This window comes from Aspergillus pseudoviridinutans, assembly GCF_018340605.1.
Source record: "Aspergillus pseudoviridinutans IFM 55266 DNA, scaffold_6, whole genome shotgun sequence".
Classification (NCBI taxonomy): domain Eukaryota; kingdom Fungi; phylum Ascomycota; class Eurotiomycetes; order Eurotiales; family Aspergillaceae; genus Aspergillus; species Aspergillus pseudoviridinutans.
In genome coordinates this window covers 763,449-791,208 of record NW_025091286.1, presented here as the reverse complement: position 1 = coordinate 791,208, position 27,760 = coordinate 763,449, and the positions used below count along the sequence as shown (strand labels likewise).

The 27,760-nt window shown below is 51.3% G+C and overlaps 13 protein-coding genes across 13 annotated transcripts; 6 read left to right on the top strand and 7 right to left on the bottom strand.

Annotated features, from left to right (window-relative positions):
• Positions 1-161: 161 nt before the first annotated feature.
• Positions 162-1,265, top strand: Asppvi_008724 (tRNA(Thr) (cytosine(32)-N(3))-methyltransferase; the record flags this gene model as incomplete). The annotated part of the gene is made up of 1 exon (XM_043304590.1): positions 162-1,265. One exon carries the CDS (start codon positions 162-164, stop codon positions 1,263-1,265), a length of 1,104 nt encoding a protein of 367 aa, XP_043160525.1.
• A 905-nt stretch (positions 1,266-2,170) lies between these two features.
• Positions 2,171-3,725, bottom strand: Asppvi_008723 (hemolysin III family protein; the record flags this gene model as incomplete). The annotated part of the gene is made up of 2 exons (XM_043304589.1): positions 2,171-3,496; positions 3,549-3,725. The coding sequence occupies 2 exons, from the start codon at positions 3,723-3,725 to the stop codon at positions 2,171-2,173; spliced, it is 1,503 nt and encodes a 500-aa protein (XP_043160524.1).
• Positions 3,726-4,488: 763 nt separating this feature from the next.
• Positions 4,489-5,271, top strand: Asppvi_008722 (uncharacterized protein; the record flags this gene model as incomplete). The annotated part of the gene is made up of 3 exons (XM_043304588.1): positions 4,489-4,841; positions 4,912-5,155; positions 5,230-5,271. 3 exons carry the CDS (start codon positions 4,489-4,491, stop codon positions 5,269-5,271), a joined length of 639 nt encoding a protein of 212 aa, XP_043160523.1.
• Positions 5,272-5,748: 477 nt separating this feature from the next.
• On the top strand, positions 5,749-7,531 carry PIG-S (GPI-anchor transamidase GPI17; the record flags this gene model as incomplete). The annotated part of the gene is made up of 2 exons (XM_043304587.1): positions 5,749-5,940; positions 6,011-7,531. 2 exons carry the CDS (start codon positions 5,749-5,751, stop codon positions 7,529-7,531), a joined length of 1,713 nt encoding a protein of 570 aa, XP_043160522.1.
• Positions 7,532-7,829: 298 nt separating this feature from the next.
• Asppvi_008720 (uncharacterized protein) lies at positions 7,830-9,110 on the bottom strand (the record flags this gene model as incomplete). The annotated part of the gene is made up of 1 exon (XM_043304586.1): positions 7,830-9,110. One exon carries the CDS (start codon positions 9,108-9,110, stop codon positions 7,830-7,832), a length of 1,281 nt encoding a protein of 426 aa, XP_043160521.1.
• Positions 9,111-9,795: 685 nt separating this feature from the next.
• sod4 (mitochondrial 37S ribosomal protein mS42) lies at positions 9,796-10,921 on the top strand (the record flags this gene model as incomplete). The annotated part of the gene is made up of 4 exons (XM_043304585.1): positions 9,796-9,855; positions 9,915-10,095; positions 10,201-10,325; positions 10,391-10,921. The coding sequence occupies 4 exons, from the start codon at positions 9,796-9,798 to the stop codon at positions 10,919-10,921; spliced, it is 897 nt and encodes a 298-aa protein (XP_043160520.1).
• A 252-nt stretch (positions 10,922-11,173) lies between these two features.
• On the bottom strand, positions 11,174-11,914 carry Asppvi_008718 (ubiquinone-binding COQ10-like protein; the record flags this gene model as incomplete). The annotated part of the gene is made up of 1 exon (XM_043304584.1): positions 11,174-11,914. One exon carries the CDS (start codon positions 11,912-11,914, stop codon positions 11,174-11,176), a length of 741 nt encoding a protein of 246 aa, XP_043160519.1.
• Positions 11,915-12,353: 439 nt separating this feature from the next.
• Positions 12,354-14,923, bottom strand: Asppvi_008717 (putative C6 transcription factor; the record flags this gene model as incomplete). The annotated part of the gene is made up of 7 exons (XM_043304583.1): positions 12,354-12,431; positions 12,480-12,625; positions 12,679-13,933; positions 14,009-14,040; positions 14,091-14,304; positions 14,357-14,708; positions 14,808-14,923. 7 exons carry the CDS (start codon positions 14,921-14,923, stop codon positions 12,354-12,356), a joined length of 2,193 nt encoding a protein of 730 aa, XP_043160518.1.
• A 1,408-nt stretch (positions 14,924-16,331) lies between these two features.
• Positions 16,332-17,183, top strand: Asppvi_008716 (4-hydroxybenzoate octaprenyltransferase; the record flags this gene model as incomplete). Its single annotated transcript, XM_043304582.1, has 1 exon — positions 16,332-17,183. One exon carries the CDS (start codon positions 16,332-16,334, stop codon positions 17,181-17,183), a length of 852 nt encoding a protein of 283 aa, XP_043160517.1.
• A 960-nt stretch (positions 17,184-18,143) lies between these two features.
• Positions 18,144-18,932, bottom strand: Asppvi_008715 (uncharacterized protein; the record flags this gene model as incomplete). The annotated part of the gene is made up of 3 exons (XM_043304581.1): positions 18,144-18,265; positions 18,325-18,709; positions 18,756-18,932. 3 exons carry the CDS (start codon positions 18,930-18,932, stop codon positions 18,144-18,146), a joined length of 684 nt encoding a protein of 227 aa, XP_043160516.1.
• A 1,735-nt stretch (positions 18,933-20,667) lies between these two features.
• On the bottom strand, positions 20,668-21,813 carry Asppvi_008714 (hydroxyacyl-thioester dehydratase HTD2; the record flags this gene model as incomplete). The annotated part of the gene is made up of 2 exons (XM_043304580.1): positions 20,668-21,154; positions 21,206-21,813. The coding sequence occupies 2 exons, from the start codon at positions 21,811-21,813 to the stop codon at positions 20,668-20,670; spliced, it is 1,095 nt and encodes a 364-aa protein (XP_043160515.1).
• A 1,433-nt stretch (positions 21,814-23,246) lies between these two features.
• Asppvi_008713 (purine-cytosine permease family protein) lies at positions 23,247-24,828 on the top strand (the record flags this gene model as incomplete). Its single annotated transcript, XM_043304579.1, has 2 exons — positions 23,247-24,632; positions 24,691-24,828. 2 exons carry the CDS (start codon positions 23,247-23,249, stop codon positions 24,826-24,828), a joined length of 1,524 nt encoding a protein of 507 aa, XP_043160514.1.
• A 196-nt stretch (positions 24,829-25,024) lies between these two features.
• Positions 25,025-27,151, bottom strand: Asppvi_008712 (putative long-chain fatty acid transporter; the record flags this gene model as incomplete). Its single annotated transcript, XM_043304578.1, has 3 exons — positions 25,025-26,185; positions 26,240-27,024; positions 27,121-27,151. The coding sequence occupies 3 exons, from the start codon at positions 27,149-27,151 to the stop codon at positions 25,025-25,027; spliced, it is 1,977 nt and encodes a 658-aa protein (XP_043160513.1).
• Positions 27,152-27,760: the final 609 nt, after the last annotated feature.

Below are 27,760 nucleotides of genomic sequence, written 5' to 3'. Positions count from 1 at the left end.
ATTTCTGCCTGGGGCATCAAAGATCTAGGTTTTCCCCAGTAAATAATAATTTATTGTTATCGGTGATTTTTTTCCCGATGTGCCTGAACACCCTCCCTCCACTGCGATAGACTCTCTTTCACCAGTCTAAAAGAATAACTAAACGAAGCCAACTGCATACAATGTGGCCGGACGCAGATTCTAAAGATGAGCTTGTAACCATCATACAATCAGTCAAGCCTCCAACCGTCCCCGCGCATCGCTCCCACGACCCCGCCAACAACCTCAAGCGCACCGATCCCTACCAGTTCGGCTCCCGCTACCTCGAAGAAGGCGACGACGTCTTCGAGTTCAACGCCTGGGACCATGTCGAGCCGGATGACGAGTTCAAAGCCTTCGCCGAAGTCCAATACGCCAAGCAGCGCGAATCCCCCGTCTCAGACTTCGACAAGCAGCGCTTCAACAAGGACCCCGCGAAATGGTGGAATCTGTTCTACAAGAACAACACGGCCAACTTCTTCAAAGATCGCAAGTGGCTGCGCCAGGAGTTTCCAGTGCTCGCGGAGGTAACGCAGAAGGGGGTGGGCAGGAAGGTCGTGCTTGAGGTTGGTGCCGGGGCGGGCAACACGGCGTTTCCGCTTATCACGAATAATGAGAATGAGGAGTTGATGGTGCATGCGTGCGATTTTTCCAAGACGGCGGTTCAGGTTATGCGCGAGAGCGAGCACTACGATCCCAAGTTTATCTCGGCGGATGTTTGGGACGTGACGGCCGTGCCGGATGAGGAGAATAACGGACTTCCTCCAGGGTTGACGGAGGGGTCGGTCGATGTGGTCATCCTCATCTTCATTTTCTCCGCTCTGGCGCCCAGTCAATGGGACCAGGCTATTCGGAATGTCTATCGGGTGTTGAAACCGGGTGGGCTCGTTCTGTTCCGCGACTATGGGCGCGGCGATCTGGCTCAGGTGCGGTTCAAAAAGGGCCGGTACATGGATGAGAACTTCTATGTCCGCGGCGACGGGACCCGTGTATACTTTTTCGAGAAGGATCAACTGGAGAAGATGTGGGGGACATGGACGCCAGAGAAGGGCCTGCAGATGGCCGAGGACAACACCATCGCGGCAGAGTCCACCGAGGGCGCATTCGATATCGAGAAGATAGGCGTCGACCGCCGGTTGATTGTCAACCGCCAGCGGAAACTCAAGATGTACCGCTGCTGGATCCAGGCTCATTACAGAAAACGCGAGACACCTGCCGTTGTGGGATTTGAGAAGACGGATTCTTGAATTCACGTGTGACGCAGAGTGCCGCTTTACGTTGATGGAAGAACCCCTCCTTCATGAGCGACGCAAAATCCTGAGTCGTTGCTCTTGACACTGGCTGCAGGTCACCACATGTCCAACAGTCGTCAATTTCACCCCAGCAAGCGCAGTTTCAGCCACATTAGTGTCTGGCTTTGATCAAGATAGGGCCAACCTCTGCAGCCGCTCTCGCTGTGGACCCTGAACAACTTCGCTTGGTTCGCTTCGAGAGAAGTCTTCGAGCGATAGCCCTGCAACATAGTGTCCGGCAGTGAGGGCGGTCTCAGCAGAGATATAATGATGTTATGACATGAAGCATATTAGACAGGGTAGAGTACCTGCATTCAGTTAATGTCTTGTCAAGTTACTTGGCACAAATAGATTTGTTCCGACATTTGCTCATTCTTTTCTCTTTGAATTGCATGCTCCCGAGGAGCATTATGTATACCAAGAACTGATGTATGTACTCAGCCTGACAGCAAGTCGCAAAAACCTAGGTTCGACTAAAGAACAACAAAACAGCTAAAAATTACGAACAAACTTGGTCTCTGAGACATGCACAAGCAGCTATACAACGGTGCAGAGATCCAGTAGGAGTATTTACAAGAAGGATCTCGAGAGGATTGGCAAAATCGCAAGCACAGCATCAGCAAAATGAGCAACGCTCCCCATGCAATCGCAGTAACTCAACAGCAAGAGCTCAAAATCAGTGCTTGAAGAAGTGTATAACAAGGACTTGCAGGGGACTGAGTCAACCGCTGACAGGTACGTAACCGTAAGTCCTTGGATCAATGTCTAAATGCTTTTGTGTATGGCAATCAGAAAATGTCGTAGAATCTCATTCGTAGCCCATCGTGCGCTCAGTGCCGAGTAATTTGCTCGCATGCCCTTCATGCCGTCAAGCTGGGACATTCTCCCTTAGCTCGGACGAAAGCATTAGCGAACAAATCCTGCATGGCGCAGTAGTGGAACAGTATACCACCGAGCACAGCCAGATGCCAGATGTTGTGGCTGCCACCGAAGTAGTCGAAAAGCCCAGGACGCCACCGCTCAGGAACCCGGGAGGCGTAGATGCAGGCTCCGGCAAAGTAGACCAGAATACTCTTCATGACGGGAGCATAGAAGTAAAGACACCAAGCAAATCCGCGGGTATAAGTGAGCTGGAACAAAGGCGCAAATCCTGTAAGTGCAAGCGTCACATAGAACGCCACACGAGCCCAGGCCAAGTCGTTGCGATTGAAAGTGGGATGCCAGGGCAGAACGACACCGCCGATTCCGAGCGACATGGTCAGCAAAATGTATGTCCAGCGAGAAACGGGCTCGCAGTAGAAAGCCGTGTACTCGGTCGTCACAATTGAGGCAGCCACCAGAAGCGAAATCCCAGTGTAATCGACACACGCGAATCTCTCCATAAGAGGCTGGTTGGCAATGCTGTTCATGGTGTGCCACAGGGTACTGCAGACCAGACACTTGCACGCAGCAAAGAAAAATACAGCAGCGATCGCCACATCGGTCTTGGTGCTCAGGTGGAAATTAGGATTGAGAGGGTAAAAGTAGAAGGCGACCGAGAGGACAATGAAGAGACCGATCAGGTGCGACCAGATATTGACCGTCTCGTTGCAGAAGCTAAAGACTGACATGAGACATTCCACCTTTGATGAGGAAAAGCGATATCCCTGCAAGATGTGGGGGTTGATTCGCCACGGGTGAGGAAGGTCAGCGTAAGTGATCAATCGCTGCTCTTGAGCTAGTAAAATGGCATGATTAATGCTCTCTCGTAGCGAATCCTTGGCTCGTCGAGCTTGTTCTATTCCCTCGTCGACCACCTCACGAGCGTGCACCAACTTCGAGTCGACCGCCTTCCATCCGTCGTCCAGAGCGCCATAAATACCGCGATCCCGGACCGCATGGGCTCGAGATTCCAGCTCGACCAGGAAGGACTCCATCAGGCGTACTCCGGCTTGAGCCTTTTGCTCCAGCGTCTCCTTCGTAGCCAGCGCATCGTTGTAGCGATCCTCGAGGGTTTCGACCAGAATCTTGGCTCTCTTCTTTCCACCTCCCATAAGCTCCCCAGAGGCGTAAGAGCATGAATCCCTCACGGCTTCAAGTGTCGCATACGCTCTGCGGAGACTCGAGTCAATCTGAACCATGTGCGACTTTCGATACTGTTCGATCCAGTGCATGCGTCTCTCCAATTCTGTCAGGAAGAGCTCAACCTGATGAACGTCAGAACAGAGTAAACTTTTCACAGCTGGGCTTCCCCCTTACCCTCAGAAAGATAGCATCGCCATCATAGTCACAAGACAGCTTCCGAGCCGTATGGAACGAGTGCCTTCGCCTTCGATCACGCAAAAGACTGGTTTCCTCGCTGGGAGTCGACGCAAAAGAGGTTGAGGCAGCGTCCGGGTACGACTCGAGGGTCACAGATTGCGTTGTGCAGGCCATTGTTGATCAATAGACAATTCAAGCCCAGATTCTTCCACCACCTTTGATATCTGGATCTCAAACCCGCATAGTCTTGTAGGTTTGTCGTGGTTGAATGAGGAATTGCCTCGCTGTTGTTATTGTTGGGAACTTGGGAGCCCAAAGCGGAACCTCGGAACGACAAACCAGATCGGCGAAATAGTACGGAGTAAGAGAAGAGGTCGATGGTTGAGTGGAGAGGTTCACAGTAATTGCTTTTATATCAGCCGAAAATCACTTAAGACGTGATGACCAGATATGAAAGAGTGGAGAGAAAGGACGATGAAGGACAGAGGTGAGATACAGTCAAGTCAGACAGCCAGAAAAAGAGCGGGTGGGGGGAGGCGATAATCTCTAAGACGAAGATGAAGACAGATTGGAGGAGAAATGAGGCCAAGAGGGGTAGCAGATGGGTTCATAGGTTACAGTAATCATCAATCAGAAACCCCAGCCTCTTCATGTGAAAATTAACAGGTAGATAGCTAAGGTAAGGTGAAAAGATATTCAAGCCTTATCGCTTCGATCCAATGTAACTATGTATGTCCTGCATTTCTTTCTCCCCTCATGATCCAGATAATAACCTTCTTTTCCTACATCTCCAGCCCATGAGCATTCGCCGTCTCTCCACGTTCTCCCATACTTCTTTCTCCTGCTATCTATTCTTTTTCGGTCAGACCATCGCCACTGATTTTTGACCAAGCTCCATCAATCGCCTCCCTCCATTTCAATTCTTTGCAAATTCGCCATGACTATCGGTGACATTGTCTCCGATCCCTCGTTGCTACCCGTGTTGCAGACCTGCGCCGAGACACGGGAACAGTGCGAGAAGCTTTTATCCTTGTTAGACCCTACAGCACAGTCTCCTTCCTCCGGCCCCGAAGAGGCGCTTCTTGCTGCCTCTAAACAGCAGAAGCAGCTTTTTGCCCTTCTAGCCCAACTTCGTGGTCAGAGTCGGGAAGCCATTCTTCGGGTTCGCCAGACGAAACAACTTACGGCCGAAGCTCGTCAAGAGATCGATCGGTTACATCTGCAGCTGCAGAATCTGTATTATGAACAGCGGCATCTGACTGGCGAAATTGCTGCCTGTGAATCATATGAGTATGTAGACCGTTGTTTCAATATTCATTCGGCTCCCTTGCGGTTGGACTAACAAGTCGCTGTCTTTTAGTCACAAATATCTCTCCCTGCCATTGATCCCCGTGGAGGAGTTCCTGGCCCTTCATCCCGAACATGCCGACCTTGATTCACATGAACTCATGATTGCGCGGATTAATCACGAACATGCTGAGCGGGAGAAGCTCGAACAGGCGCGACAGGAGCTTCTGAAACGCAAGCAAGCTTTGATTGCAGAGAACAAAAAGCGGAAAGACGACCTGGCTAGCCTGGACCAAGATCTTGAACGGTTCATTGATGTAAGTCTTTTTTTTCTTTCTTGATATTGCGCATCGATTCCCTCCAATGATTATTTATTGACAATCGATTGCAGGCAGCAAAACCGATCCAGAAAATCTTCGAGAAGGAATACTAGACGTGGGGCCTTCTTCATTTTACTCTTTTCCTTTCGTTTTTTCTCATTCAACTGGCGCATACTCTGAGATACCCGGCAATCTGTACTATAACTCCTAGGGAAAGGACTTGGTTTGCTTGTAATCTACATCATTGTCTTGTGTGGTGGCATTATCGGTCCTCGGTTCATTTCTGCAAAATAAGTGATAAACGAAATACTTGATCTCGAACAATGTAAACGTTGAATCAATCATGCAGGCTTGCAAGTTGTACGATTCTCTCTTGTAGCGCCCTCTGTCGCACCTCGGCGGAGTTGATGCTGCCACTCTGTTCTCCGCCTTCACTCCGCCTCCTGTTAGACACACTCCCAGCACAACGGCTGCAACTCCATCGCTCATGCAGGCACGAGTACACAAAGAATGTCCTGGTCATGACTAGCAAGCATGAAGACCTGCGGTCTTCCTTACAAACCACTGCACAACCTTCCGACCACCCCACCATGAGTTCCAAGGCAAGCGCGCGACAACTTCCTCCGCCCGAGAAGCCAGAGGCTATTCGGACTCGATTCGGAGTCATTGCTGCATTCTGGGCCGTCATCATTTTTCTAGGATTTCCGATATGGTGGAAGACAACATCTATCTATCGGGCTCATTTGCCCGTCCAGGAGATGGTCGACTGGGCCAATGGAAAGGTAAGCGTATGCTCCGCAGTCCACCAGCGGAGAGATGTTGGATCAGACGCTCATGCAGTACGTTATACAGACCTGCCGTCCTGTATTTCCTCTCGAAATCCGTTTTGAGACACCATCTATGCCTATCGCAGAAGCGCAGCATCTTCTCCGAACTACGCAGCATACCCTTGACGATCTGAACGAATTCTCCGCCCATCACCTCCGCCTGAAACTGTCCGAAGACACAATCGCTGCAGAAAGCCATGTGAGCACGCATGGACCGTTGGTACTTGCTGGTTCAGGCAAACCTGATACCGCGTTGACAGTTCGACTGTTACCTCAGGAGGATTTGGTTGCACCCAAAGCAGAGCTTCATTCCGAAACGACCCAGTTGGATATCATGTATCCCCCGAGCCAGATTCCCGCTCCCTCATCCTCCAACTCACCCTTATCGGCCTTCATTGCAAGCGAACTACAGAGTCTATTTATTGAGGAAAAGGCAATCATTGCGCAAATCCTGTCCGACAGCAACCTGGGCAGCGCCAATACCAACACTCCTCCATCTTCGAACAATCAACAGCCCTTGGCGGTTCTCAACTCCATCTCTCCGCAGCTGGCAGAAAATATCAGCAGACGGTTGAGACGGTCCATGAAGTATGCCGAGACCTATCACCTTGCCTTTTCTCTGTTCACGCCCGGCGCAGAGCCCTCCTCTTGGGACATCCAAGCAGCTGTGGAGGAATACATTTCCCCACTGCTGCAAGCGCTGGAGCCGGTTAGCAACTTCACTGTCGACACGCAAGTACAGCTATACGCGACCTTTTCCCCAACCGCACCCAAGCCCGAATATGATGAGGCACTGGCGGCTTGGACCTTGAAGAAGGAAGATCTGAGTGCCTTCATTAACGCCGCCGAATGGCCTTTGAGCCCTAGTATCGGAAACGGTCCAACAATTAACTTCATTCTCTATGTGCCTGAGCCTTCACAGTCGCCCATGCTCGTCAAGGAGGGCGGAGCAACCAGCTGGATCATCCCTCAATGGGGCGGCGTCTTCCTCCTCAACCCTCCTCTATCGACCATCCAAGGGAGCCCCTCCAGCCCAGCCCATCTCTCGAAGGATTCACTGCGCGCCGCCTTCTTGACATTCTCCCACCAGCTTCTCACCTTACTTGGCGTTCCCACCACGCCTACCTCCCTCCCCTTCCGTCTGCAAACGCTCATCCGCGTCCGCGCCGCGACGCTCCTTCTCTCCGCATCCTCCACCATGGGCTCCCTCGCCCGTCTCACCGAGTCTCTCCCCTCAATCCCCATCCCAGCAAATGTGGCCGCATCTGTATCCACCACTCTCGCTCATCTGGCCTCGGCATGCACTCATCTCAGCGAGGGCCGCTTCGAAGCAGCTCTTGCCAGCGCCCGCGTCGCGGAAACAGAGGCCGAGCGCAGTTTCTTCGAGAAGAGCATGGTGGGTCAGATGTATTTCCCCGATGAACATAAAGTTGCCGTATACCTCCCCCTGCTGGGGCCTATTGGTGTCCCGCTTGTCGTGGGGCTACTGAAAGAGGTCAAGAGGATTATTTCGGATCGGAAGGCCAAGCGGGCGATGCGTTCATAAATAATCTCTTCATTGGTTTGGTGTACTATATAGTTTCTCTTATTGGTGTGATAATCAATGGACGACTTCGTCTTATTAGTTCAAATGGTCATCGGCACCAAAGACTAGACTATTAATTAGATTCAAATGACGAGACAAAGGACAGCAGCATAGTGGCACAGCACGCTAAATAGTGTATACGCAACTGCTAATAAAAGAATCAAGCCTTTTTCTCTATGCAAAAGAACGAACACAGACACATAAGAGATGAAGCTGTTTCCCATCAACAAAGGCAAGTCAAAGGAAGAGGACAGGCAAGTCAGATAGGTCGCAGAGGACTTTTGCTCCTTGACCTAGGGGTCTCATTGACCTTGTAGCTAGGATCACCTTTGCTATTCTTAAACCCTACCTGATCAATCATCTCCGTGAAGGTTGCACCATTCCCCACGACGATAGTCGGGTACGGCTCTGGCTTGAGAACACCCGTCGAGGCGAACGTCCCCGGCGGCGTATACACCTTGATACTCTCCGTACTGGGCATGCGAACCTGCTGTGGAGGGGTCAACGGCAACGGGGGCGGCTTTGACGCCATCTGGCTCGGCTTGGGCGTTGAGCCGAACAGGCTCTTGACGCGGGTACCTGTGCGTTGGAGCATTGATCGTGCGCCTTCGGAGTTGCGTTTCAGGGATCTTCGTAGAAGGAAGTCGGTTCGGTAAGCGTTCTCTTCGGAAGGTATGGGGTCGGAGATGCCGATGAGTGTTCCGCTTGATGTCCTCTGGGTGTGCTGTGCGATCTTCACAGACGGGGGCAGGTCAATGTTACGTCGCCTCATGAGGAACATTGCTAGAAGTGCGAGGACGGCCCCGAAGGCGGCGCCGGGGAAGAAGCCGGCAACGATCGCTTTCGTTGGAAAAGAAGGGCATGTGGTCGTCACAGCGGCTGAAGTTCCATGGCAGCTAGAAGCAGGGCTGGAGGCTGATGAGTCTGCTGGATCAGATGCCGTTATGATAGTCGGCTGGACCCCATCGGTTGAAGATGCGGTGTCTGTGGCTTTCGAGGAAGTAGTTGCAGTTGTTGGAGCTGTAGATGCCATAGATGTTGTAGATTCTGTTGAGGCCGTTGTAGAAGCAGAAGAAGGGTTGGAGGTTGTTGTGGTAAGTGAAGATATTGAGCCCGTGCCTATCGAAGAGGTCGATGTGCTCATGGCGCAAATGTTATTGCTTTGGCAGCTGTATCCGAAAGGACAGCATGAATCTCCGCACTTTGGCAGAGTATCGCCAAGCCGTATTGTCTTGACCACAGCTTTTGGGTGGAGGGTGGCATTTTGCTGTGACACATCGCAAGTGATCGGCTCAATAAAGGCACAACTTTGCCCGCTGGGGCAGCAGATGGCGGAACTTCCGTTATCCAGACTCACGCAGGTCGCTGTGGACGGACAGCAAAAAGAGGATGGCAGATTGGAGTTGTTGCATTGCTCATACGATGCTGGACAGGAGTCAGAGGCCCGATTCAGCAGGTTGTTGAAGGCATAGCTCGGTGAGATGGTAGTCACAACGGTGGTGAAGGCCACCAAAAACGCAGTGAAACTTGACCTCGCCATTTGGCAATATCAAGAGTTCTTCAGGAGACAGATTTGCAGTATGTAGTATTAATCGCAGAAAGGATGAGTTCAAGAAGATATCAGTCGATTAGAAATGAATCTTCCCAACAACAATGGAACCTAATCGCGAGAGCCACACGTTGAAGCTGAAAGGACTGTAGAGAAAGAACAAAGAACAATCTGCAGACCACACAAAAGATCAACAACAAAGAGACCGAGAACAGAGTGAGAGACAGGAGTTTGATTCAATGCCCAAAATAGGTATCAGGCCATCATTTAAGGAACCTTCAGGGCCATGGCAGCTACAAGCGCCGTCATCTCAAAATAGAGACGGCAAATGGGGCCCAACGTGGATCGCATATTGAAGGACCGATCTAGGTGCTCGGGAGCATAGCAGCTATTCTTTGATGCGGTCCAGTTGAAAGCGTCCCATTTGACAACGCAATATGGGCCTGAGACGAGGGCGCGTAGAGTGTTGACTGAGAGAAGAGGCAACAGACCGTCGATGGGCGGTTAACAGGCACAGGGAAGTAAATCCCTGGGCGCTGATTGGCTGGTTACATATGCGCCTTACCTCAGCAACGCTAGTCCCAATACAGCAATTTCGAATCCGCGATGGGAAATTCTGCGGCCGTGAAGCTGCTCTCCATTTGATATTCAGATCCCTCAATTCCACGCCTCCATCATGTTGAACCGACTCCTCCGGCCGCAGGCTCCTCTGCGTGCATTGTCCTCTCTTTCTCAAGTAAGCTTTCCCGCTTTCCCGGTAGTCCTTGGCTTGACAGAACTGATCGTTCCTGATAGAAACCCGTCTCCGCCCTCCCACGATTCCAGACACGACAGTTGCACCGAGTCCCCCAGTTGACGCACGATGCGCACTTCAAGAAAAATGGTATCCCAGAGCTATTGTCGCCAGAGGCATTCGACTTTGCTTGGACGCAATATCAGACTCTCCTCATTGATAAACTGAATCTCTTGACACAGGGTGAGACGACCTTCCGCAAGACCTCTATCTTCAGCTAGACTTCGCGCTTTGGCAAATCTGGAATTGAGTATAACATGGAGTCAATATCTGATGCTTGTTCCATAGACACCGTCGACGCCGATGCGAAACCCGGAGAACTGCTGGTCAAGTACTCCCGGCGTCCGGAGATGGCCTCCGTTTTCAACTACGCCTCGATGGCTCACAACAACCATTTCTTCTTCAACTGCTTGGTGAGTAGATTGCAAAGGGAGCACCGCTATCTGACCGGCCCGCATCTAATTTGTTTGCACAATAGTCACCCACCCCCACTCAGATCCCCGACAAGTTCGCCAAGGACATAATCGACACCTGCTCCTCCGTCGAATCCCTCAAGCTCGACTTCCTGGCAACCGCCAACGCCATGTTTGGACCCGGTTTCGTATGGCTGGCTAAGAATCTTGAGCGGGAAGGATTGATGCACATTTTCTGCACCTACAACGCAGGCTCGCCCTACCCTGCTGCTCACTCCCGGCGCCAACCGGTCGATATGGCCACCCATAGCCCCGATGCGCCTCTTGGCAACATGTACGCCGGCTCGATGGGAGCGCACTCACTGAATCAGAAGAACATGGCTCCCGGCGCCGTAGACGTGCAGCCCATTCTGTGTGTCAACACCTGGGAGCACGTCTGGATGATGGACTACGGTATCGGCGGTAAGGCCGAGTACTTGGAGCGGTGGTGGGACCGGATCAACTGGGAGACTGTCTTTGACAACTACAACGCGGTCAGCTCGATGAAGGGCGCCCGCCATGCGGCCAACCGGAATCGCAGCCTAAGCATGCTATGAAAAAAAAAATAAATACCTCCGGATGCATGTTTCGATAATTGAATGTACTATACTATACTAGCTTTTGACAGCATTGGCCAGGCTTTGTTCAGGGGTTTTCTTTTCTCATATGTTGTCTAAATGTACAGCGATTCGTCTCAAGATAGAGATACAAAATGGAAAGAATGCGACTGATCCTCTATACTATACAATTCCGTGTATCCTCAGCTCATGCATACCTCTATACAACCCAATAGCCCGAATCTATAATGATCACCTTCCCTCTACCTCCCTAATCCTCTTCTCAAAAGCCTCAATCATAACACCGGCCATCTGCCCCTCAACTGCGCTCATCATCGCCGCATGGAACTGATTCCGAAACTCGAACTGAATCTCCAGCTGCACCCGCGTCTGCACACTTCCCTCTTGTACCGGCACCAACTCCCATTTCGTACTCAAATACTCAAAAATCCCCTCATTCGCCCCGGGAAAGATCCCCCCTTGTTGCCCATCCTTCGAATCCACCCCGAACTTAGCCCCGCTGCGCGCCTCGACAGTCCACTTGTCCCGATTGCAGTCCACGCGCGACGTGAAGGTTTCGCTGAGAGGTCCGTAGCCGACTGTTAGGAAGGCGCGCGTCGGGTACCCCGTTTCCGGGTCGCGGTGGGTTACGGTCGAGGCTGTGAGAAAGGGGAGGAATTGCGAGTAGGATTCGACCGAGGAGATGACCTCGAAGAGCGCGCTGGGGGAGTAGGGGAGGGTGCGGGTGGCGGTTAGGACGCGGCTTTTGTTGTTGTCATTACTGTTGCCGTTACCCGGGGGGAAGAGAGAGGAGAGCGAGGAGAGATTGAAGGATCGGCGGGTTGTGGTTGTGAGTGGTGTTGAGCGAGGGCTTGGAGTTGGTAGTGTTCGTTGCTGATGCGAAATGCGTGGGACGAGGGCCGGTGAGGTCGGCGCACGGATGGTGATGTTTGTTCCGCGACAAATGCGTCGCAGTGGTAAGGATGGTTTCATTTTATGTTTGAGGACTTGCGTAGATATGGATGCCACTGCTGCAGACGTGAGACAGGGCAATTGACTGCTCCGTAGAGTGGTACTCCGTACTTTTTTCTTTGCTGCAGGATCCACGCGGGACGTGCCGAACTGCATAGTTTACTTGCATAGCGACGTCATGGCCATTGAGCACAGAAGGCAAGAGTCTTGTTTCTTAATACTTTTATGTATCATTAGTTATTGTTAAATATCGGATTTGATTGGATGAATTGCATATAATCATGAACCCTTGTCGTATCCCGAGTTATATACATTTGAAATGCATTATAAATAAGGGCACCCAACCCCCAAAAGCGCCAGTTAACACAGGTAGCAAATTAGGACCATCACTTGACAATTGATAACCGGTCTATCAGAAGTAACTAGCGTTAAGTTCTCTACAGAGGCCGATAGGCAACTCTTATGGCTCCAGGCCAGGATACCAAAGAGTGTGCACGTTTTCGTCTTCAAAGCCTTGGATTTGCTGGTCCCAAAGACGCTGTGAAAGGTTAGCAAACCTGGAACGAAACGGCCTCAATGTTCTTACCCAGTCGAGGTTGGTCGGCGCGTCAAGCATCTCTTCAATCACATCTAGCGAGGTAAATGGTGGCTGTATTGCATTGATCTGGTCGTGGGCAAGCACGGACGGGGGACCTTGCTGATTATGCCATCCGTCATACGGGGGTGGTGAAACTACAGTCCGATGATTTAGTATCTTGCACAAGTGATCAAGCTGGTCATCTTACCATCACTCGTTGTATTGAATTCTTGACCACTTGAGCCGCTGGTTGAGTCTACCGCATGTTGCGTGCTTTTCTTGACACAACGAAGCATGATTGACATCGCAGCATATGCTTTTTGTGCATCCGCCGATCGCCGGCGCATGTCCTTGAAAATTTGATGAGTTGACTCCAGGGCTGATAGAAGGTCTTCACGGCCCTTGATGATCACTGTCACGTCATTACATTGACTGTTCGTTCCTGGCTCCGTGGGATGGCCAGGGGAGAGTTCGAGGCAGATAATCATGGCTGCTAGTAGGTAGTCTGTGTTTTGTATAGAATTCGGGAATTGCCTTTCGCGGTACAGCTGGCCTCCAGGCTGAATTTCCTGGTGCAGATCTGCTTGGTGTCGAAGGATCTGTTTCGCTGCGGTCATACAGACCCAGCGAGAATATGTGTATCGCATATTGTCGTGGAATTCAGCCAGGTACCTCCGGTGTAAAACGCAGCGGCACTTCTGATACAGAACCTCCAGCGTTAAACGCTTGAGGATTAGCTCAGACTGGTCGGTGATTGACTGCTCCATGGGCCTAATCCGTAGAATCGGCGGAATCTGATCGTGTGCTTCTTCAAGATGCCGATCAATTTCGAGCGTTTGCTCGTAGGTCACCGGTTCTCGTGAGTATGCAAGATCTGATATTCGTCCAAAGACAGACATAATTCTTCCCTTGGCCCTGGTATAGCACAGCGGAGTGCGCTCGGTCTCTGGCCGAGAAGGTGGGAGTTCTTTCGTATTCTCATCGTAATCTTCATCAAACAAATTCCGTGGCAACTCCACGTCGTGTTGCCAGGCCTGGATTGTCCGGGGTAGTCCGACTTGGAATGAAATCAGGGTGTCGAGTTGGCTCAGAACAGTCCATAGACGTCGTCTCATTTCCCCTTCATACGCTGACATTTTAGGGAAATTTCGGGGATCGCGATGGTACCCCATACGCATGGCAAGCCTTATAGTGAGTCCGAGCATGAACGAGACTCCGGCTTGGGCGTCACAACTTGTGAAGAATTCTCCCATCGTATACAAAAACAGTGCCTCAACTTTGTATCTGCCGGGAGTTATATAGTTTGCTTGGACCAAACATTGTACAGTACGTTTGCGGAATCTGGTCGTGGCGATCAGGTGGTCCCCCAGCGATTGGGGTACTGGTTCCTCTATCGTATCCAAAACTGATATTGCCAATGTGAAAATAGCATATAGCACACCGAGCCATTCGAGAGACACCCCCTGTGGGTTTAGCCAAAACTGGTTATACTGTGTTCTGTCAGCTATCTGTGAGCAATTGATCTTTGAATAACTGACCTCCTTCTGGAATGTTGGGAAATGGAGAACGACTTGTAATGTCAGAACCTGCGTAGAGTTTCGTACGACAGGGTATGCGTACCTAATAGTGGCTCTTTACAATGGAGGAGCTGTGAAACAAGTCTATCTGCTACTGGTCGTGGAGGAATATCGGCGAGAATTTCCTCTTTGCTCGCGGGCTTGTTCAAGCCAAGTAAGAGAGCCGGCGAGGAAGAGTCGAAAAAATCGTCATCAATGATTTCTTCCTCAGATTCTTCGTCCGTTTCTTGTTGAAAGTACCCCTTGACCTCGTTCACCTTGCAGGGCGTTGTTAATACGTAGACATGCAATAGAGGCAGGCTGCCTTACCTCCTCGAGTATAGCACGCCAATGAGCGCCATCGAAATAGCTCGGCCCTGCTTCATTTTCCAGGAGTCTACCAGTGCTTTCGGGCGCAGTGCCTCTCGGTTCAGGTTCAATGCTTGAAGAGGGATTCTGCAGCACCGCTGGAACAACACTCCCTCCTTTTCGAGACGGGATATTCTGCTTCTCTGATGCACTAGAGGCTTGACTTTGTTCGGATGACTTCTTCTGAGTAAATGACAAGATCAGATTCTCAAGATGTTGCAGGCGGTCTTGCACAAGAGTCGGGCTTGTTCGACCCTGCGATGACCTTCCTCGAGGGCCTCGGCCAACAAAGGTGCAGGATGCGGCCTCCCCTCTTTTCTTACAGTTGGTACATGGATATGTCCGACAACATTTAAGCCTAAGTAGGCATGCATCAGCACAAAATTCTATGACTGCAGAGCAAAAGACGTACTTCCGGCTTCTACAGGCAGTGCATGACAGTTGAACTCGGCTCCTCTTCTTCTCCTTGGTCGCCATGCTCGGGTTCTGAACGTTCTGAACGTGGGTACCTGTCGTCGAGTCGGCCATCCTGGATGAGGAACTACGTTAAATATAAAGATGTGATGAAAAAGGATTCTGTCATTCACATGAAATGGAATACATGTTGCCTGGTTGAACGGTGAACACAAGCGGGAAGGGAAGATGGTCGTATGGCTTCCCGGTCTCCGGACTTAACTCCGCGCCAACTGGGAAAATCGAGCAAAGCATCTCACTTCGACATCAACTCATTTGCCAACTGTCAGCACTTTTCTCCAATAGAAGTTCCTACAGGCCTACCACTACCACAAGGCCCCCTCGACAGCTAAAGCAATCTTCACAGTTCCGATCCGCCACTCTGGGCCCCCTTCCCCTGTCTTTGAGTTGTTTAAGACCCAACAATATATCCCGCGGCGGGACCGGTTGGGTGCCGTTGATCTCACCAGCATTAAACCTTCTATTTCAACACGGTCTCGCTTTTCTAGAGAGAAGAGCTGGATTTCTCACTCTGATGCCGCTATATCAGGACGGGACTCAAACTTAAATGCAATGACAGAGGTGCATACGAACCCCTGAAGAATGCTGGGTGGGAGATTGCTACATAGCTTGATCCCGGACCAACCGAAACTGCAATCTTCGAAATCCTAAATCAGATTTTCCAACCGCGTCCGTGGAATATTCTGATAGGCTTGTTGGTGTCTTTCGTCTGCATCTGCAGCCAAATGTCAATATCACCAAATCCTGGCAAGCAATAAACGTGCATCTTCCAAGAACTCGGCTTAGAAACGCAGGGGCCAAGACTCGAAAGCAAAGATACAGGCCTGTCTCACGAGGCGTTAAAGGTATCCGAGAATGCAACTCTATGGGATCCGTGCGTGGCGCTCAAGGTGTTCGTCAGCTGAGAGACGTCTGAGTGGCATCTCATTCTATCTAAGGTGGTCTTGTCTGAGATGCGCGGGATTAGTCCTCCCTTCCTCAAACGCTTGCAAGCCCACGGATGTCCTCAACATGCGCACAGACCAGCCAAATGAGACACACAGAGGAGATAATCTCTCGTCGAATTAAGATTGCCGAGACTCGGCGTCGCCTTGATTCTCCGCGATGAGGTACCAATGGCAAGCACAGATAAAATTGTCTCGGAACAGAGACCTTGACCAGGAACACAACCCTTCCTTCTGCACGGACAGAAGTACAAGCTCGCAGAAACTTCCGAGACAAATGCCTCGTTGGGCTAATAGTGGCCGTGGCGCTGGCGGAGACGCTTTCAATACACGATCCGAGTACCAGGTTGCGGGGACGGACCGTCAGGTAGGAGGAAGTCCCGAAGAACGAGATATTTCTGTTGCATTCATCTCGTCGACCTCGACACTCGAGAGAAGATAATCATCGACTTCAGATCACAGCCATCAAGCATTCAATGCACCCTACAATGAAAGCAAATACCTGCATTAAAAAAGTTATGGATCCTAACCTGGTCCTAACCAAAGCAAACTCCGAATACGACTCTTTGCTATGCTCAAAATACACCACACCCAAAACTGGGGTCTTTGCTATATTGCCACAGAGCTGGATCCCATATGCCGAACTCATGCGACTAGATCGCCCCGCAGGCTACTGGGCCTTTTACTGGCACTTCGCCATTGGCCTTGCCTTGGCAGCCAGCGTTGCCTCTCCCATTCCGTCGCCGCTGGCCCTCATCTCTCTGTGTGTATTCTTTGCAGTCTGGGTCATTGTACTGCGCGGAGTAGCCTGTACCTGGAACGACACTCTGGACCAGGATTTCGACCGCAAGGTGACCAGAACCAGAAATCGTCCCATTCCACGGGGCGCCGTCTCCACGGTCCAAAGCCATCTCTTCACCCTTGCTCAGATTGCCGTTGGAACGACGCTGCTCCTTCCTTTGCCGCGGGGGTGCATGTATTATGCTGCGCTCATGACCGCTATCCTGCTGGTATATCCTCTAGGGAAGCGAGTCACGGATTTCCCACAGGTCATATTGGGAATTGCATTCGGCATGCCTACCTTCCTTTGCGGTGCGGCTCTAGATGCTGATCCTCTCATACGGTCGGACTTGAATCGGTTTGCAACTGAGACCGATGACCTGCGCCTGGTTGCTGCGGTGTGTTTCTACATAGCCAGTATCCTGTGGACGGTCATTTTCGACACTATCTACGCACACCGGGATGCCAAAGACGATGCCAAGGCGGGCGTCCGGTCATTGGCTGTTCGTCTTGGTGACCGCACGAAGCAGGCATTGTCTGTTCTCGCAGCAGCACAGGTGATGTTGCTGTTCGCTGCGGGCGTGGCGTGAATTTCTCGGCAATCTATTCTGCAGGCAGCTGCGTCGGAACAGCAGTCTCTTTGGCTGCTTTGCTGTGGTTTGTGGATCTGCGGCACTCAGCGAGCTGCACGTGGTGGTTTTTTCCGGGCTCTCACCTTGTCGGTGCGAGTATAGTCGCTGGGCTGCTGAGGGAGTATTGCTTCAGGTCTTATGAGACTCGCTCATTCTAGTTCTCGTTGACTACTCACAAGGAATGGCCGTCAATAATCTGAGTGGCTTTGTTGTTGGTATATTTACCATATTAGATTGTGACATATTTTGCAAAACAACGCTCGATAGAATACAAGGAGACGTTCGCCAGTCAGCTAAAGTCTGCATGCGACATTATGCCACGGTGGACCCCTTCATGAACATTGCCTGTCCTTTTCACCTGTCAGAAGATTATACAGCACTCTGAGGCTCTTGCATAGTCTCAATCTCTCTTTCCCCTGCAGCACTGATGTTGAATTGCTTTGTTGTTGAGGTTGTGATCGTCTGAACTCCCGGATCAGACGACCATAATGACCTGTTCGTGCTTGCGCTCTTTGGCGTGTGCTTAACTTGAGTTGAGCCAGATTGAAGTCTCGCTTGATAGACATGTCGCATCCGGTAGTTTTCGAACCAGTTTCCGTGGCACTCCGAATTATTTTCGCTGAATCGTCTTACGATGTACCGATCCCAGAGCGGTTTCAAGGCAGGCACGCTGCCACAGGTGATGATGACAAAGATTTCAGATAATGCCTAGACTGTTACGGCGTATAAACCCCCTGTTACTTTGAGGTTAGCGCTGCGAGGCATCCGTTAGAAGAAAGGCACTTCGTACATGTGAAGTCGGGGTCATTCCTGATGGAGCCCAGCTCGATCGTCTTGACAATGCCACATATTGTAGCTCTATGATGCATACCAATCAGCGTCTATCCGGAACAAATGCAACTAACCGAGGGATAATCCTCACATTGAGCCGAGTCCCAGGAGAATCGTCAAGTTGATTTTCTTTTTGAGACTGATGTTCATAGTTAAAAGAAATGTGGCCGGTATGATGGCCAGCGCCGCGTCTGCTGCGACATTCTCGCCTATCCTTTAAATCAGCGCATCATTCTTATCTTCTGAAAAGACTTATTCGTGACCGTACTGCACATGAAATAAGCAAAGTTGAGCTGTGTCTTCCTATTCCAGCAATTGGCTGAAATCCTTGGGTCCCAGTTGCCCAGCACGGGGTTGCACTGGACGAAGACGAATATACAATTCAGCACATTGACGAGCGTAGTGAATATGATGAGGACCCAAACCGCCCATTTCTGCCACATGCTCTGAGGTCCGATCAGACGCAAAATGAATGCGCCAATGGATGCTTTGCCTGTAGCGTACCCTATAATATGAACACCGCGCAGGATGAAATTCAGCTCCAGCGCTCGCACGATGGCATTCTCGTCCAGATAGTACACATGTCGGTAGCCTCCAACACTATCTTGGAGGGTAGCAATGATAATTGACCCGAGGAATATTGCCTGTTGCCCCTATCAGCTCGCATAGTCCAACGTGATCTAGTCGGTGGTTCTGTACCAGCGTCAGAAACATCAGCCAGTCATCCCAGCCGGTGGTGTGTATCATGAAGCGAGCATATAATCTCAGGAATACAATGACTGTTGCTATCCCTGCCTGCGCCCACAAGACACCCATCAGCAAGGGCCCCCGGTCACTATCTCCTGGGGGCGGCCCGCCTTGTCCTGTCTCTAACATGAGGACAGTCGAACTTTCCGCTACTCATTCATGGATATCCTTCAGCTGTGTGGAGGATGAATTACGTGATAGGCGTGTGCGATAACGTTGTACCTAGAATATATGTTTGTATACAGTGCGTGAGGAGTTGAAAGCAACATCTTTCCCTCGTACAGATGGCCGACTTCGATACTACCTTGAGCAACCAAAGTCAGCCTTAGCTATCTATAAGTTTCTTATTGATAAAGTTCAACAGGCCTKGACTCCCACGTGCCTCATGTTGAAAGAGCGCATATGTCTGATTGAATCAAAAAGGATGATCCCCGGTCGAGAGCTGATCTCCCGATAGGCCATAGCGAGAAAACGTGTCAAGGCGTCAACTGACTGGCAAACGGGAACAAAGGTAGTAAGAATTGTATTCCAGCTTCCATGGTTGCATCCGTCAAACATAGTCAAGTGGTGGTTTCGCGGATGCAGATCGGCTGTTCCGTGGGAAGGATGGAGGAACGTTCGAACAAAGAGAAATCGAAGTACAGCGACGAAGAAATGGCTGATGTTAGCTGATCTTGACTTCCATTTTAGTTTCGCAACTTTCTTTATCCCTATCACGGTATCATTGCTCCGTCGCATTTAAGCTTTCTTTGTCCCTTCTTTCACCGGATTACCTTTGCCAAATCATCTCCTCGCGCTCGTCATTGCTCTCGCTCAATGTGAATTCTGAGAGGAGCTTATTCGTCATCCTTTGCTCTAATATAATCTGGATATCGAATCCTAGGAGACTATCACTGAAAGAGACTCTTCTCAGGTTTCATGGACCATCTAGACCAGCACTATCCCTTCCCTGCTTGAGATGACCTACATTGACGGAATCAACTTATATCGATTCTTCGAGGCTGTCAATGCTACTGCACTTATACTACTCGACAAGTATCCGAGACATGCGAAAAATCCGAAGAGCAATGACCTGGGTGGCTTCAAGTCGTTTATTGTGAAGCCAGGTTAGAAGTTTACCTAAGGTCCAGCAACACGATACTCCCACCGACTGCACCACTGTGTTCCTGAATTGATACGAGCCATCAACCTTTTCAAGGATTTGAAATGTTCAACCTTAGTTGCGACAACTCCTCTCCGGCTCGGGCCATCCTACACCGTACAGTATCGAGGTTGCACCTACAACTGGCAGAATAACACCACTCTAACACCTTCACATGATGGGGATATTTCAGTCTCGCGTGTGGGTAAGAAAGCAAAGTCTGTCATCTACGCTGGATTCTATGTGGTATTTCCAAGACTTGTGGGCACATCGCAGGGCCTGCTCCAGATGATGTGCTCTTGGGTGGCGCCTTGGATTCTTTGACTGCTATCAATGCCAGTATAGTGCTCATCAAGCGGGAAATGTACATTTTGACAAGTTCTGGATCGAAATTTGCTGACAGGCTTGAAAGTAGCAGATCCATTCCCCGTCTCCAAAGCGCTTTGACAGAGCATCTTTACAGTAATAATCACTTAAAGTGACCTAGTGCCTGATATTTCAAAAGCGCCGATCGGTAGGATATTGGAGTGCTCAGTGCGACAACCTGTAGGGCCTCAAGAGGTACTCAAGGACATGATCCTCCAACTGCTTAAGCTCGCGCCAAAGCTCAGCCATTCCTGGGTCAAGTCTCCTCTAGTGCCATGCACTGCTTTTAAGCGATCTTTGGCCAGTACTAGCCTCTGTATCGCAGATATTCACAGGGCAGTTGATCGGATTGACGTTCTAGCCCTTGATCTCCGCCTTCATGGCCACTGTCATTCCATCGGGACCAATGACTTGCACCTTGGAAACACCATCCTCATCCTCAAGGATAATCCGATATTCCTCTTCAGCATACAAAGGACTCGTCGCCCGGTAGGAGATACTCTGGGGAAGTATGAGCTCGGGAGCTTCGCTGGTGAGCGTTGAAGTCCTCGTGTCGCGCCAGAGATCCAGAATGTTGATGAGGTTCAATGGGCCATGGACAACAATATCCCTGTGGCCCTCTACGTCGCGAGCCCAAGGAAGTGAATAATGAATTTTATGTGGGTTGAACGTCAGCGCTGAGAACCGGAACAGAGTGACGGCCGTCTGCTTCATTGTCCGTGTGTGGACGTTGCCTGTTGTCAATGTCGTTGAAAAGGCCGGCCCAGATGGCGTGATCTGGTCTGGTAGATTCGTTGATACTGATGACGATGACGTTGAGAGAGCTTTGCGAAAAACCCAGTTCCTGGTACTGTTAGTAGAGTTCAAGGACAATACTCGTGGTCATCGTCCTCACCTTCTGTCCAACACAGCTACGCCATGCTCATTTCGAAACTCCTTCTCCACCCCTACAACAATCATTTCCTCCCCAGTTCTGCGGACAATTTTAGGTGCCGCACTCAGGACCCTCGTTGTTTCCTGGATCTCTTGGCCTACTCTCAACGGATTAGGCATTCCGTCTGGACCGCGTGGCCATTGTACTTCGCCGCCAGCCCACATACGCCGAGTAAACGGTGCCTCGGGGTTGTACGAGACATCGGTGCCATCGGCGCCTAATTCACTCTCCAAGAAAGCTGGAGTGAAATAAACCAAATGATATCCCGCAGGCAGGGGAGTACCTTGCTGCAATGACGCCAAAGCATCGGTGAGCACTGGTGAGTTGGGGTATAGAGTCGGCCGGTTGAGAGTGAGGGATAAGAGTTGGAGCTGGTTGGAATCAAGGACCTGAGTGCGAGTCTGAGGTCCCAGGGAATTAAACCGAGCAAGAAATGAAGCGGCAATAGAAGAAGCAGAGTCTGATTGTGAGCACAGCAGACCATGCGTTGAGAATTGGCGCGCAGAGGGAGTATATCCTTTCGAGAGGAAACGACCTGACTGGCAGGCCAAACGAAACCCTACTGACATTTCTGCAATATAGCTATCTCTACAAGGGTATCAAAAGGATATGCCCGGTTCATGAGGTCATTGGCAAAGAAGCAACATAAATATAAGCGAGCGAGCATATAGCCGAGAAGCCGTCTCCAAATGTGGGGAGAAGAAAGCGGACCTCGGGTGCTTCCCCGAGATTAGTCTCGGTCTCGGAATCTGCTGGTCGGGCACTTTCCGAGTCACCGCGACCATTCCTTGCTCAACCCCAGGTACATCACCAACTGGTTTTCTTCCACCCAATTGGAGATCTCCCAGCAGTATGGGACCAATACCTGGCTCAGGTCTCATAGACTTGATTTAGGTTGGATGCAAGGTCTTGGTTTCCCTGTCAGACCGTTCTATCGAGAGCGACCCTGAGGTGATCATGATGATCAGTACTAGGTTGGGAGGATGTGACGCGTAACGCGGAATGGCAGATACGAATACAGTGGGCAGGGTGCCTACTTAAAAGCCCTGAACCCGCCCACTTATGTGTTCTCTACATCTGAGGTCTAGGCCAGGGTCTACCTCGCAGTCGGGCTCTCTCTATTTGTTCAAGCGACGCGCCGTCTCATCTTCGGAGTTTGCCAGTCTTCTCCCTACCCCATTTCGGGTCGAGGGCCTCGAATTCCTCCGTCGTGTTGCTTGTGCAGTATGCGTGGCATTACTCGACATCGAGTCTAGATGCGGCGGAAAGATTCTATGCAATCAACGCCTCATCTGGACAACAAGTACCGAGAGAGGAGTCGGAAGTCGGCCGTCGATTGTTTATCGGAGTACCATCATGACATTCCTCAACAATATGGTGAATGTCACCTCCCTATGTCATACTGACTAGAATGAACAGAAGATGATCGAAGTTCGATTCTTTTGACCCAAGAATGCAATCTCGAGTTCATCCCTGTGTGTATCATTCGAACACCCCAGGTGGCAAGTGTGCAAGGAACCTGGATCTGCACTATTGGAAGAAGCAAGGAACTAAGCAGTCTCTGGTTAATTGCCTGTCCCTTGCTTCTGTGCAGACGGCTGAATGGATCATTTACGTCTTATCCTGTCATTCCCCTGTTGTCTGCAGCCAATTTGTGTAACCTATTCAAGGGGTCACTCTCAGGAGGCCGCAATCTAGGCCCATTGGGCCTCCATTCTTGTCTTTTCTTGGGACAATCGGACATGAGCGTCTGTTGAAGCTGCTTGGCAACTCCATTTTAAGGTATCAATAAAATAACTGCGGTGTCACGTTCGCTACTTGCGACTCTGCACTGCGACTGTTGAGGGTCATGATGCAATTTCCCTTCTTCGCGCGGGCATTTACCTATATATTGGTCGATGAAACTGTTGGCAATCTCTTAGCCTGGTAGTAGTACACCCATCCCAATGACTACATACCACTTTGTCATAAACTCGCTTTCTCTCCGTGACCAGTCTTCCCAATGACAGACCTCGAACAGGGCTATGTCCATGCAAAACACGATATCAAGACCGAGACCATTGAGATTCCGGACGCCGTCAAATCTACTTCCTACTTTCAGAGATGGACCTTAAGGCTCTGTCGACTGGCGGGCGTAGAGACTCAAGGTATACAGCGAGTCGCAGTTGATTCGCGTCAACCTGCTGGTCCAGATGATTATACGCGAATCTTCCTACTCTGGCTGAACTCCTCCCTCACAGCCAACAACATCATCGTAGGCCTGTATGGGCCTTCATACTATGGCCTCGACTTAGGCACCGCATCCGTCTGTGGTGTCTTTGGGAGTATACTGGGAAGTATCGCGGTGGCCTACATGAGTACCTGGGGACCACGCAGCGGTCATCGCACATTGGTGGTAACGCGATACTTCCTCGGTTACTATCCAAGCAAGATCTGCTGCCTGCTCAACATTCTGACTATGCTGGGCTACGGCATGGTCAATTGCATTTTGGGTGGTCAGATCATTTTCACTATTTCCAATGGCCAGACGCCCGTCACCGTCGGCATTGTCGTCGTCGCCGCCCTCACCTGGTGCATCGCCACGTTTGGCATGAACCTTTTCCATCTCTGGTCCCGATACGCCTGGGTCCTCTCGCTCTCCGTGCTCTGCATCATGATCGGCTGCGCAGGTCCAGCCTTCGATTCCGCGCATCGTCTCTCTCCCGATCTCCCCCAGGACACATCCGCGCACCGCCTCTCCTTCTTCTCCCTCTGCTTCGCCTCCGCCATCACCTGGACACCCTCCAGCGCAGACTACTTTGTGTACTTCCCCACCAGCACCCGGCCCATCCGCATGTTCCTCTCCGCCGCAGCAGGAATGGGCCTCGCCATGGTTCTCACCACCATCCTGGGCATCGGCCTGGCCACAGCCCTCTACTCCAATCCCGCCTGGATGGCCATCTTCGCCGACTCCCCAGGCGGCCTCCTGGCGCTCTCCTTCTCGGGCCTCTGCGGCTTCGGCAGCCTCTGCGCCGCCATCCTCGTCCTCACCGCCGTCTCGAACAACATCCCCGCCACGTACTCGGCTGGTCTCAATCTCCAAATGCTGGGCAGGTGGGGCCCGCGCATCCCCCAGCCCCTCCTAACGACCCTCGAGGTGGTCGCGTATACCGTCTGTGCCGTGGTGGCGCGCGCCTACCTGCGCGACATCATGGAGGATTTCCTCCCGCTCATGAGCTACTGGATCGTCGCGTGGTTCGGGATCGTACTGGAGGAGGCAGTCCTGCGAGCGTACCGCGATAAGGGGGGATATGATTGGGAGGCGTGGGATGATCCGACTAAATTACCCAGTGGCTGGGCGGCGGGTGGGAGCTTGGTGGCGGGTTGCCTTGGGGCCGTTCTAGGGATGGTACGTGCCGTCTTTGTTCCTTGGACTTCGGTCTTTGCCTTACTGACCTTCTTCACAGGACCAATCGTTCTTCAGTGGGCCCATCGCTCAGACGCTTCCTGACGGCTGTGACCTGGGGATGTGGCTAGCGTTCATATTCGCTGTTAGCGTGTATCTTCCTCTTCGGGCTACTGAGTTACGATTCCTGGGACGGTGATCTATACTGTTCTCATCAGTGAAGCATACTAGACATAAATGGATTTGACTACATAAACGCTCATCATAAACTATACAATATCGTAGGAACACATCGAGGGCGAATTCGAGGGCGAGAAAGAAGGGTCGCGCAGGGTATCGAGGCAGGAAATAACCGCTACTAAGTAGAGGTGCATGGTAGAGATGAAAAAGGAAAATCACAGCTTGACTTGTCCGGAATGCAACCGGTTCCAGTCCTTCTGCTCAAACGGAACATATGTGTTCCCCTGTAGCCAGTACAGCTTATCCTTGCCGCTGACGAGCGCAGGGTCCACGCCCTCGGTGCGCAGGACGTGTTTCTGCTGCTTGTTGTTGCCTGTCGCCTGCATCTCCGACGTGACGCGGAGGAACAAGGGAGCCGCAAAGCGAGGCAGGTTTTTCAGGACGTGAGCTGCGAGACTGTCCAGAACTTTCTGGGACGGCTCGGCGAGTTCGGACGGGTTACCGCCTTGTACCTGCTCGTTGAAGACGATGGCGGCGCAGCCCGCACGGCCGTCGTGGTTGGGCAACGCCACGCCGTAGACATTGGCCTCGTGCACGTCCGGATGCGTGCCTAGGACTTCGGCCACCTCGCTCGTGGAGACGTTCTCCGATTTCCACCGGAAGGTGTCGCCGAGCCGGTCGGAGAAGTACCACCGTCCTTCCAGATCCCAGCGGACCATGTCGCCCGTGCGGAAGAATGCGTCGCCCTTGCGGAGGACGTCTCGAATGATTTTGCCTTCCGTGGCCTTGGAGTTCTTGAAGTAGCCCTGGAATTTATCCGAGGGGTCGTTGGGGTCGATTGCGTAGAGTAACTCGCCGGGCTCGCCGGGGGGGACTTTGCGGCAGAGCCCCGTTTTCGGGTCGCGCCAGGGCTGCTGAGACTCGTGGTCTACCTCGACGACGGCGAGACCGCCGCCCAAGATTAGTTTGGTCAGGGCGCCGTTTCGGCCGATAGCTCCTGCAGTAAAGTCGTTGGAGGAAAGGTTCCATGATCCGGAGGTGCCTTCGGTTGCGGCGTAGAACTCGGCAATCGTGGGAATGTTGAACCGCTCCTTGACCCGATTCCAGATGTCGGGTCGCAGACCGTTACCGAAGATAGCGCGGACATTGTGCTTCTTGTCTAGGTCTTCGCCCGTGACTGGGTCGATCTGAGGCGGCACGGCCAGGAGGTATCGTAGTGTTTCACCCACATACTGGACGATCGTTGCGTTATTCTCACGGGCTTCTTTCCAGAAACTCCGAGCGGAGAATTTATGGCCGATGACAAACGTCGATCCAGCCATCAGACAGGACACGAAACCAAGGATGGTAGCAGAAGAGTGATAGAGAGGCATGCACTGGTTTTGTCAGCATTTGGCCCCAGTTGATATGTGTTAGGCAGGTCAACGTACTGTGAAGAAGCGGTCCGCTCGCTTTAAGCCCAACCAGGTGGACACAAAAGTGCTKCCTGTCCAGCATTTCCTCCAGCTGACAATGGCGGGTTTGGGAAGTCCAGTAGTACCACTGGTATAGATCAACATGGCCATATCACGCAAGACTGGGCCGCTGCGCGCTTTGTCGTCCTCACGGACAGCCTCGGTCTGCATGACCTGAGCCTCCACATCCGGCGTGAAAAAGACCACCTCCACAGCACCTTTGTCCTCGCGGAAGTCGGTGGAAGCGAAGATCTGCAACTGCTCTGGCGGAAAACAGTTGCGCACTTCGTCATCAACTATCAGGAGCCTGGCAGTCGACGTGCGAACTGAATGCGTCAACGGTTTTCCGCTCAGATTGTAGTTGATGAATGCTGGCACAGCGCCGATGCTCCATAGACCCAGCAGAAGGAAGATGAATGTCGATGAATTCATAAAGTCCACCGCAACTATCTCCTTGGGCTTGACGCTGTGCACTGTCTTGAACCAGTTCCCATAACGCAGGGCAAGCTCGTATGTTTCATGGAAGGACAAGGTACGACCATTGTAGACAATGAATGGCTGGTCTTTAGTTGCCGGGGAGAGGGCGTGGCTCTCGAGGACGTAGAATAAGTTGAGGCGATCGCGGCGCTGTGCCATGCTAGTTCTTACAGCGATCTTCAACAGAGCCTTTATCAACGTCATGTCATAGAAGAGTGAGTACTTGGCGTTCAAGTAGGCCAGCGTCGTGGCGATGGCTGGCCCGGAGAGGGAGAGGGGGACATCTTGATGACGTAGAATCAGTATTAGTTTTATGACAGTATCTTGAATCTCAGAGATGACTTGAGTCTTTGAGCACGATCGCTTAAATGAAGACATACCTGGAAGAGAAGGGATCGGAATGGGTAGCATTGTGAGGGCGAGGAGCAAGCACGACTGTATAGAACAACTAGTAGTACAACGGCTAAGTCCAAATACAACACAAGACAATCACCCCTATAGAAGAAGAAACAGTCTAATGTCTAAAGGGAATAGAAGAGGGGAAATATAAGAATGAGGGATGGGGATGTGCTGATGTTAAGTGCACGAGCTGGAGGCAACATGGTTGATGCCTCGGTTTGGCGGTTTGGCTGGTTCCGACCACACCAGAGTTATGATCACAGCTATGCTGCAATTAGTGAGCACTGAATAATAATGAACAGCGATGTCATTTAGAGCAGATGTGGATCCTGTCTAGATGGCTTAAGAGTCAAGTATGATTTGACGTCTTGCTTCTCATTCAAGATTGAAGACAATTGAGTTTCTGGAATGGAGAGAAGTTCCTTTTTCTTTCTTTTTGTCTTTATGTATAGAGAGGTAATCACATGTGCATAACCATGTCTAGTCCGAGAACTCCATTATTATGCGCAGGTACACAGACCCCCATGCGCAGTTACCCCAGACTCCAGACTCCTGGAGACGTACCTGAGTGATGAGAATTATTTCTTCTCAAACACTGGTATCTCTCATCATTCTAGTTAT